At 36.5% G+C, this 11,521-nt stretch overlaps 1 protein-coding gene across 1 annotated transcript; it reads left to right on the top strand.

Moving 5' to 3' along the window:
- The first annotated feature begins 49 nt into the window (after positions 1 to 49).
- MAD2L1 (mitotic arrest deficient 2 like 1) lies at positions 50 to 7,222 on the top strand. Its single transcript, XM_032292426.1, has 5 exons — positions 50 to 236; positions 1,071 to 1,217; positions 4,506 to 4,626; positions 5,649 to 5,752; positions 6,346 to 7,222. The coding sequence occupies exons 1-5, from the start codon at positions 164 to 166 to the stop codon at positions 6,516 to 6,518; spliced, it is 618 nt and encodes a 205-aa protein (XP_032148317.1). The 5' UTR covers positions 50 to 163; the 3' UTR covers positions 6,519 to 7,222.
- The last annotated feature ends 4,299 nt before the right edge of the window (positions 7,223 to 11,521 follow it).

Here is an 11,521-nt window from a genome sequence, read left to right on the forward strand (position 1 = left end):
ATCCCGCCGCGTAGGGCGGAGTTAAAGGCTCGTCGCGCCTGCGTAAAGGCCAGAGGACGCGCTGCGTCGTTACTTTTGAAACGCTTGGCGGGGAATTGTTAAGGAGCCGCTGCGGTCGCTGTCCGCGGAGTGGAAGCGCGTGCGTTTGCTTGTGTCCGTGGCCATGGCGCTGCAGCTCTCCCGGGAACAGGGAATCACTCTGCGCGGGAGCGCCGAAATCGTGGCCGAGTTCTTCTGTAAGTCCTCGCGCAGGCCATGGTGGGGGTGAACTGAGTCCTGGCGGCTCATTAGGCCCGCGGCTCGGCCTCCAAGACCCGGGAAGGAATCTGGGGTGAGGCGGCTGCAGTCGCTTCCTCCCAACGCGTTGCTAAGGTGGAGCGGCGGGCCTGCGTGCTGCTGGGGCCTACCTCACATCGTAGCCTCTTCCAGAGCGTTTGTGCAGAACCACTCCACCTCCCACCGCTTGCTTCCCGAAACAGGACAGAGTGACTGGGGTGGGCCCTGGTGTTGTGTGTAGGGGGAAGGGAGGATTGTTTTGTTAACTGCGGCCGCACCCTGACCCTCCCACTCTAAGTGATTATGAGGCGTGAGGCTGGCGGTAGACAAGATTTTGGGAACGCTTGTTCTCGACCAGGCCCGCTGCACGTTCTAAAGGAACCTGGCAGGATTTGAGAGGGAAAGGGGAAGATGCAGGCTTGCCTGGAGCACAGTGACTATTAAGTCAGTTGCTAACTCGGATGCAACAGCCTATTTTGATATCCTCTAGCCTCATAATATTAAGTTGGACTTGGTTTACAATGAGGTGAAATTTGGCAGTGGTAGGTTGATACACTTTGGATTTTTTTTTTTTTTATTGCCACACGAAAGCAAATACCTTTCTTACTTAGAAGCAAGACTTTTAAGGATTTTTAATGCCACTTTGTACCTACTCTGCTTTGAGCGAGATACAAACACGTGTGTTCATTTACAGCTTTATTGCGTAATGAAAATATAACCACATCTGAATATATTTTATTTTCCAAAGTTATGTAGTGATAAAGAATTTTCTGTAACAATTCTTTTGTTTGCAGCATTTGGCATCAACAGTATTTTATATCAACGTGGCATATATCCATCTGAAACCTTTACTCGAGTGCAGAAATATGGACTCACCTTGCTTGTAACTACTGATCTTGAGCTCATAAAATACCTAAATAATGTGGTGGAACAACTAAAAGGTATTTAATCATTGGAAACAATTTGAGTCTTGTAGACTAGGATCCACATTTTCAGGCATCTCAAGTAGTAATTTTTTCCACTCTGCACATAGAAGTGTAGAATATACTAGCATCGCAAATAGTAATTTTCAGTTGGGAGGAGGCAAATAATATGTAAAATGGAAGAAATCCACTCTTCCCCTCACTACATTGTGAGTGGGCTGAATATTTTGATGTTAGAAATCTGATAGAGCTAAAAAAGATAGTCTTCATCAACTCCTTTAGAAGTGGCTTTTGCAGTTAATGTTGCTAAATGGAGCAAGTTGGAATTTTACATAATTATATGGTGTTCACTAGCTGAGAAAATATACATAGTCTCAATATGATATATTAATTTTCTGTAGTTTCATGTTATCATTAGATTAAGATCAAGAAACATAAAATTGGATTCAACCAGAGAACTAAATTTCAAAAAAAGAGAAAGATTACCTACTAAATAACAGAACACCAACAGGTTTTTTTGTTTGTTTTGTTTTCACCTATTTCTCTTTGTCGTTTACAAAAATTCTGCCTGTGATACAGTAAGCCTTTTCTGTCTGAACACTCATTATTTTTTTTTAGCTGTATTACCTCTTGGATGAATACTTGTTCATCTGTTTTTTTTTCCTTTCTAGAATTCCTGTTTCTCTTGTGTTTCCCTCCACTTAGGATGCTCATTTCTAATTTTTCAAATGTTTCTCTCATTTTATCTTCTAAAATATTAGTTTCAAAGAGTATTACAGTGGCCATCATCTTTTTTAATTTAGAAATCATTTCTTTTGTTGTTGACCAGAATTTTTTGTTCCAAATGTAGCTTCTTTATCGTTTTCATGGCATTTTTACTAACCCATTTTTAATATACTCTTCTGATGATGGCCATCTGAACTTTTTTAGCTTGATAACTCTCTTTGAAGCTGCACTATCCTCTAGGTAAACTGTTAACATTGACTTGCCATTTATATGTACAGGAGTGGAATCCCTCAACAACCTGTGCATGTCAGGTCTCAAATTGACAGGCAAGGGAAGATAGCCCTATTGACATTTTGGCCTGGATATTTCTTTGGTGTGGGTGCTTTTATGTGTGTTGTAGAATGTTTACCAATATCCGTGACCTCTACTCATCAAATACAGTAACAAACCCCCTTGCTCTGACAACCAGAAATGTCTCCATGTTATATTGCCAGATATACCCTAGAAACAAAACTGCCCTTGGTTGAGAACTTCTGCTGTAGTGGATTGGTATTGTCTAAACAGCAAGATGAGACATCTTTTGGTGTGAGAATAGGCCTCTGTTCTCAGTGTACACAGGAAAGACATTGATAGGAGCAGTCCTCCTCTCCCAGAGTTGCATCCAAAATTGGGAGTCAGGAATAAATTATCTATAGTGAGTCATAGGGCTGCACATCATTTTTTTTTTTTTTTTTTTTTTTTGAGAGAACAAAAGGCTGTATTTTTCTCTCACATCATTCAGCCTAGAACCTCTAGGCAACTGTGGATCTGTGCCTTCATCTTAATTTGCTAGAGAAGCAGATATTGCCTAAGCCAATGGTTTTTACGTTGTCTCCTTTGAGACTGAATTGATGACATTTCACCTTATGTGTGTCTAGACCTTCCTGTTTAACTTTTCCCTTTTATTTTGGTTAAAGTGGAAGAATTGCTCTTGCCTGGAGGCAGGTTGTTCTGTTTTGAATGTCATTTCCTCTAGCCTTTTTAGGGTCTTTATCCTGTTCTCTCTTGTATTTTCCGCTTCTGTGTTTTGATTGTAATTATTCCCATTGGTTTCATCTCTCCAGTTTTAAAGAAAGAACAAATTACCACCCAGTCTCCTCCTTTTCAGAGTGAAACTAATACAAAGTTGTTGATAAATGCCAATGAATCACAAGGCCCACAGGCATCCAACAGATGGTCTATTTTTGTACTGCCCATAAGCTAAGAATGTTTTTACACTTACAGGTTTGTTTAAAAATAAGCAACAGAGATCTTGGTGGCCTATAAGCCTAAAATATTTACTAATTCCTCTTTCTTTACAAAAACTTGGCCGACTCCTGATAATGCTGTTTCAATTTCCGAGATTAATTCAAGCCTCAATCTGAGCCCCTGTTCTCTTTTTAATTTCTCTTTAGGTGATCTTTGACCTTGTATAGCTTCACTTAAAACCTTTGTGTAGTCAACTCACAAACTTATATCTATCCCAAGCCTCTTTCTCCAGACTCATATATCCAGCAGCTATATCTTTATGTAGCTATCTCAGAGATAATGTACACTAAAGCATGCTAAAAACTAGATTTAGGATCATCTCCAAAACTGATACTCTTTAATTCTCTCTTTTTTTCTCTCAATAAATGGCTAAACTGTCCAACCAGAAAGAAACTTGGAAGCTATCCCTGAATCATACTTCTTCCAAACTACTGTGACTAAACCTAAGAAATTTTAACCATGAAATCTCTTAAATCTACCTACTGCTCCATCTCTACCAGTTTATCCCCCTAAGCTTTCATTAACTCTTGCTTAAATTACTGATTAACTAGTGTCTCTAGATCCCCTCTTTACCATCTCCACTCCACTTTCCATATCACAGCTAGAATGATAGTTTTGAAATACAAGTCTAATGGCTTTGCATCCTGCTTCACATAAGTAATGACTTCCCTGGTCTTGAAGTGTATATTTCTTTAATTTGATCCATCAGGCTTTTCATGGTCTGACTCCTACTTATCTTGCCAGGATTACCTTGTTTTACTTTGTTTGTTTCTTGATTGCAGTTGTAGTGGACTGCTTCCAATCCTCTAATTATATGCTCTTCCCTTGCGAGTATATCTTCTTTCCTCTCCTTTTGCATGTTTTTAATGCTGTTTATTCCTAGAGCTAAACTCAAACCTTTTCTGACCTCCTGAGTGGCTCAAATTGTCCTTTTTTTTATGCTCTCATTGCACTTATCTCTCTCTTTCATAGCAGCCATTACAGTGATAATCTCTCATTTATTGGCGTGATGATTAGATTAATGCCCATCTCCTATGCTTTTATCTTGGATTAGGATGAAAGTACCACATGTTCAGTATTCTGTCCTTAGCACCAGTTACTATACCTGGCACAGATACTGAGAATTTGACGACAGAAGTTAGGTTATTGATGGGGCAAACTTTGTTGCATGTAGAAGGAGGTACAAGATACCAGTGGTAGGAATTTGCTGAGAATAGGGAGTAGGACCAGAGAAGAGAGCTACTGTATAATGCAGTGGACCAAGAAAGATGTCTTCCTTTTTATATATTGCAGATTGGTTATACAAGTGTTCAGTTCAGAAACTGGTTGTAGTTATCTCAAACATTGAAAGTGGTGAGGTCCTAGAAAGATGGCAATTTGATATTGAGTGTGACAAGACTGCAAAAGATGACAGGTAAGTAGGAATTGCATTATTTCTACTTTGATTTTTTTTTCAAAACTTATTTTTTATTACTAATTGAGTTCTATTTTGAACTAGTTTTATATAAAATATAGTTTGTTTCTGAGTTATATTTTCTAAGATATCTTCAGTCACCTATGGAAAAGAATTGTCTTCAGTTTAGCTTATCATTGATTTGTATATATAATATACTTTTAACATAATTGTCTTTAGTCTAAATCAGTAGTTTTCAAACAGTATTTATGGTGACATATACAAAACTACACATGATATACTAGATGGACCATTTAATGAATTGTTCAAAGATATTTCTGATATTTCTGACTATAAGGAATAATCTTAGACTCACACAATTTAAGATGCAGCTCTGCTGTACTTCCTTTAATGCCATCTGTTTCCTAAGACACTTCATAAAGTTCTCAAGGTTTCAGACTCCCTGGAAGAGAAATCTCCATCTTTATACTCTAATGTTTAGTATTGTTCTAGGCATGCTTTTCTGTAAATGCAGAATCATTTCTCATAGTGAAATACAGTTTGCTTCTGAAGCCTTTGGTTTATTTTAGGAAATTTTTAGCTTATAAAAATAATTAGATATATAATTTAATGTTTTATTTGAGACTATAGGAAATTAAACATTCAGGCATTACTAAAAATACTGAAATGATTATACCAATTAAACATTTTAGATACACTTGTTATTTTTATTTCAAGAGATGCTGAAGTTTCCCTGTCTTAAGGTGGTTGGCAGATTTTCTAGTCATCTGATACTAAATGACCTGACATTAAGACCAGCTCTAAAAGATGACTGGCAGGATAAATGAAGTAATATGGTTGTACATTGTGCCTGCTAGATTATAGGTCTTAAGGATATTTTGACTTGTATTTTTTACAAACCGCCTTTTTAATGCATTGCTTGTTTGATATTGGGAGCATTTAATCAGATAAATAATCTTACCACTATGTTTAAGACCTAAAATGAATGAATTCATTTGTTTTGTTTTGTTTTGTTTTGATAGTGCACCCAGAGAAAAGTCTCAAAAAGCTATCCAGGATGAAATCCGTTCAGTGATCAGACAGATCACGGCTACAGTGACATTTCTGCCACTGTTGGAAGTTTCTTGTAAGTATTATACTACTTCTTGTTGAATTAAATTAATTGGCAAAAAGACTAAGCTACTACTTTAATCACCCCTTTATTAAATTTTGTCTTATTTATTAGTATTATGTATTATAAATTGAAGGAAAAACATTATAAAGCAAAAGTAATATATGGTAGTCTCCCTTTTCACAGGGAAACCCACAGCAAATACATGAAACCATGGATAATATGAACCCTGTATATATTATGTTGTTATGTTATGCATACATACCTATGATAAAATTTAACATATAAATTAAGCACAGTAATAGTTAACAACAGTAATACTAAAATGGAACAATTATAACAATATGCTGGCCTCACTATTCTTGCGCTTTGGGACCACTATTAAGGAAGATAAGGGTTACTTGAACACAGTCATTAAATTGCCACAGAAGTTAGAAAGATTCAATATTTTCTTTACTAAAATAAATGTTCATCAAGCAAAATAAATTAGTGATTAGAGACCAAGCCATATGACCTTTTTTAGTAGTGAGTGGTTCAAAATAGAAGAGAGGCAGCAAGATTAGTTTTGTTTTTGGAAAAACAATTTAATGATCTTATCCCCAATTTAGGTTCGTTTGATCTGCTGATTTATACAGACAAGGATTTGGTTGTACCTGAAAAATGGGAAGAGTCAGGACCACAGTTTATTACCAATTCTGAGGAAGTCCGCCTTCGTTCATTTACTACTACAATCCACAAAGTAAATAGCATGGTGGCCTACAAAATTCCTGTCAATGACTGAGAATGAAATGAGGAAAATAATGTAATTGTTATTTTGAAATGTGGTTTTCCTGAGATCAAGTCATCTATAGTTGATACATTTTATTTCATTGGTTAATTTTGGCATGGAGAAAACCGAAATTATACTTACTGAACTGTGTGTAATTGTTTTTCTTTTATTTTTTGGTACCTATTTGAGTTACCATGGAGTTAGCATCATGAGCATGTTGCACATTGTTCAAAAAGAACCAGGATTTTTTTGGTCAACACTGTAATGTAAATTCCTTTGAAGATAGTAACTGTAGATGGAAAAACTTGGGCTATAAAGCTAAATGCTTTCCTACATCAGATGTTTTGGTCAAGTAGCTTGACTCGGTATAGGTAAGGAGATATTTAAATATAAGATACAGCAAAGGAAGTCTATTTAGAAGTTTTGTTAAGATCCTGAAAGTAATAATCTATAAACAATGAAATATTGCTCTGTTAGGTTCTTTTGACATTTTTTTCATGTATAGTTTTCCCTGTTTTTGAATCAATTTCCAATTATTTGACCTTAATTTATATAACTTGAACCTATGAAGCAATGGATATTTGTACTGTTTAATGTTCTGTTATGCAGAACTCCTAAAAATGTTTTTTTGTGTGTGCGTGTGTGTGTGTTTTATAAAATCAAGGTTTAAGTGAAAGCAAGGAAATAAAGTTGTTTGTTTTAAATTTGTCTTAAAATATTTTGATACTGGTTTGGTGTTGATATAGTTAAATGGTAATTAGAATAGATTCAACATAGCTAATTCTTGTTCTACAAAGTTATAAAGCTTAAGGATATAAAGTTGAGTGAGTTGAGGTATCTTCAATCTCATGAATAAACCAATCACAACTTATTCATCTCATAGCAATAGACTTAAAACTATTACTTCATCATTGTGAAAGGATAAATGTCCTTTGGAGTTAGTTCAACAATTTCAGTTCAACAAATGTTGGTTTTAGTATTTACTCTTAGCCTTGTTGTCAGCTTACTTTTCCTCATATATGTAAAGACTATGCTTATCTCTGTTCTTTCATTAATACCTTCATCTGGTACATGTTTTCTGTCCAGTTCTCATGTACATGTTTTTCCAAGGTCCGTTTAAGGCAGATTTGTAAAGTCTTCTCTAAATCTTATCTCATTTTGTAATAATTTATTAATGCTTAATATTAGACACTCTAAATTCTTTATGTGTATTAACTTATTTAATCTTCACGTATTTTTAAGTAACTGCATATAGTCTGAATCTGTTCATTCAGAAATTGCATATTGAACAAATACTCTGGATCAAGGGCAGTTGCTGGGCTCTCAGTGACAAATTTGTAGATTCTTCGTATCTTTATGGAATAAGTGGACCACTGGTGTTAGCTAGATGATTTCAAGAAAAGTGGCAATTAAATGCTTCATTTGTATTTGAACTATTTGAGATGTGAGACTAAATTCTGTGAAATCACTTTTATTTTTTTTCCAAGACGGAGTCTTATCCTGTCACCCAGGCTGGAGTGCAGTGGCGCAATCTCAGCTCACTACAACCTCCGCCTCTCAGGTTCCAGCATTTCTCCTGCCTTAGCCTCCCAAGTAGCTGGGATTACAGGTGCGTACCACCATGCCCAGCTAATTTTTGTATTTTTAGTAGAGAGTGGGTTTCACCATGTTGGCCAGGCTGGTCTTAAACTCCTGACCTCATAGTCTGCCTGCCTCAGCCTCCCAAAGTGCTGGGATTACAGGTGTGAGCCCCACACCCAGCCGAAACCACATTTTTAAAGGTTGTGTATATAATCTGGTCATTCAGCTCAGCTACTATTATTAAGAGGATTAAATTCTTAGATTTTTATATCATTTGCCTGTTACTGTTTACTCTGAGGTTTCTGGGGAGCTAGTCATGACAAGTCATTTTACCCCTTACAGATTATGTATCAATTAAGAAATACACATTTTGGAGCTGAGTGGGAGCCAAACTATTAGCTTTATTGAGGTCAAGCTAGACTGGAAATGCTTTGCCCTGTAGCTCCAGGTGGACCATCGCACCCTTTTTCTAGACCTTGAGGCTTACCTCAGGAGGAAGACATTTAAACCAACAACCGAAAAAGAAAATAATCACGGTAATGTAAGACCAAAAAAAACAAAAACCAACAACCGAAAGACTTGTGACTGATTTCTACACCATGTTAAACAAAGAAAAGCTAAGGTTCTAAGACAGCATGATGGGCCTCTGAGCCTGGCCTGGACTCTGGCTCAGTGTTGCTTACCATAGGTAGAGGTATGAAGGCAGGTTAAGCCCATCAAGGTCTTAAGTAGAGCCCAGGAGAAACTGTACTATATCTGGCCTTCAGGATCTTTTTCCTAGTGTCATCAAGCAAAGAAGTCAAACCTCTGTGGAAATGCTTATGCAGAGGTGTTAACAGTCGCATGTATTAGTTGGCTTTTGCTGCACCTATCTCATTCTGCTGGAGGGACGTTGGTTAGTTAAGGCTGAAGGCCAGCTTCAAAATATTCACACTGACCAAAGCAAGTGAAGGCCAAGCCTAACTTTAATGGGGCCAGGAAGTATACTCCTCCCATGGAGGTGGTGGGAAGGGTACCAAGAAGTTTGATAACAGTTACCTAATGGACTAGAGGTTGTCAAACTTTCTGTAAATGGCCAGGTAGTAAATAGTTGTGCTTTTGAAGGCATATAGTCTCTTGCACCTACTGAAGAGGCTGAAAGCAGCCATAGACAATACATAAATGAATGAGCATCACTGTGTTCCAGTAAGAAAAAAACCATGGCTGTCTGCTTTGGCCCCAAGGTTATAGCTTGCCAATCCCATAATAGATCACAGTTTGTTCTTTTGGTCACAAATTTTTGAACCCCTCCCTAGTTCAAAGCATTTGATATTGTAATATTTAAAGCTCACTTGTAAAACATCATTTGTTGGCTTCATCCACAGTATCTCAAATAGAATGTCTCTCCCAAATATACCAAAATTCCATATTATCTGAAGCACAACTAGCTCCATTTTCTTGACATGCTTCATCCCACAGTTCACAATTCTTACCTGAAAACTTGGGAAAGGATGTTCTTTGGCACATGATGCCATAGAAAGAGAGATATGGACTCTATCCTTTCATGAGTCTCATAAAAGGAGACCCTTTTTATGAGACTCAATAGGATAAAGAGCCCATGCCACTATTTTTATTTGTTTATTATTTTCTTTTTTTGAGATGAAGTCTAGCTGTGTCGCCAGGCTGGAATGCAGTGGCGCAATCTCACCAGACTGCAACCTCCACCTTCCTGGGTTCAAGTGATTCTCCTGCCTCAGACTCCCAAGTAGCTGTGATTACAGGCACGTGCCACCACGCCTGGCTAATTTTTGTAATTTTTAGTAGAGACAGAGTTTCACCATGTTGGCCAAGATGATCTTTTATCTCGACCTTGTGATCTGCCAGTCTTGGCCTTCCAAAGTGCTGGGATTATAGGTGTGAGCCACCATGCCTGGCCTCATTCCTCTATTTTTAATCATATTTTCACTATATAGACATGCGTATTGAAAAAAATGCTTTTATTAGTATAATGTACTAACATTTCTTATGTTCATTAACCTATATATTTTAGAATATAGACTCAAAGATTATTAGCACAAAAAAGTAGGTAACTTCATAGAACATTTGTTTTCATTTAGTATGTAAAATTTACATGAAAGATCAGAATAGCTATGTAATACTACATTGTAACTCCTGTATTTTCCACCAGATGTCACTGATGCTGTAATATTCAAATTAAGATAACTTGGTTCTAAAGACTATAAGCTTATTGGAAAAGCAATGTTACTTATAGGGATTTCTAGCTACAAATATATAAATACATGAGGGGAATAAACATTTAGCATTTATTATTTGCTAGTCACTTTACATGAATTTTTACTTAGTTCTCATGCTTTTGTGCATAAGTAAAGTGGAACAATGGGCATGCAAATTGTGTTGTGGTTTTTGAAGTTTAAATGGTCTCTTCTGTCCCTGGCTAAGGAAACACGCAAATTATGTTGTGGTTTTTGGAGTTTAGACGATCTCTTCCTTCTGTCCCTGCCCAAGGAAGTTCATTGTGACTCCCCAACAAGCACATCAAACGGAGTATTTCGTCACCTTTTTCCTCTTACCCTTTACATCCTTTTAGCAATAAAGTGTTCAGAACAAACTGGGTTTCCTTCACTGTGCTTTGCAAAACTTGTTCGTGTTTTATTGGATAACTTTGTATTTACACTTTCCTCAGATAGTCTGTTGTCAGATGATTTTGACCAATGATCGGGAGGAACCAAATACAGAGGACTTTATCCTATACCTAATCTATATTGTCTACAGAATAAATCAGGTATGAATTTGTGAACACTAGTGAAACAATTTTCCAACAAATCAGAATTGTTTGTTTAGTAACCTTAATTACTCAATCTTTGGTGAATTATTTTTGGTTTAACTTGTAAATAATTTATTCTTTTTTTTAAATGTGTGAAATATTTCTAGTTATTTTGTTCAATGTGACTTTGAGGAGTTTATGTTGGAATAGCTGTGAAATGGAAAATTTCTACTAAATTTCAAATTTTATTATATATTTTTAAAAATAGATCTTTTAGAGATCTTTCCTTTCTTCATAATTATGACTTTCAAAGCCAGCAGTATTCACTGAGGCTTATTAAAAAAAAAAAAAAAAAAAAAACCTAGTTGGGCAAGCTACTTAATCTTCATTAGAGTTAACAATTCTGTTCCAATCTGGCAAAACATTGTCGCCCTAGCAACAAGACTGTTAGGAAAGGCCTAGAGAGAAAAATGTCAGAGTTGACCCTCTGATTACACAAGTCGGTTTATGTTACCATTTCACCTATTTTTGTCCTCTACCATGTGATCTATTTTTAAAACAGAGAAACATAATATAGTTACATTTATCTGTAAAAAGCCCATTTTATCTACATTCATCTGCACCATTTTGCTATGCAAGCTTGTTTGCACAAAGGAACTTACATGAAATC

The sequence above is a fragment of the Sapajus apella genome, unplaced genomic scaffold (assembly GCF_009761245.1).
Source record: "Sapajus apella isolate SASKATOON/1434 unplaced genomic scaffold, GSC_monkey_1.0 scaffold27, whole genome shotgun sequence".
In the NCBI taxonomy this organism is placed as follows: domain Eukaryota; kingdom Metazoa; phylum Chordata; class Mammalia; order Primates; family Cebidae; genus Sapajus; species Sapajus apella.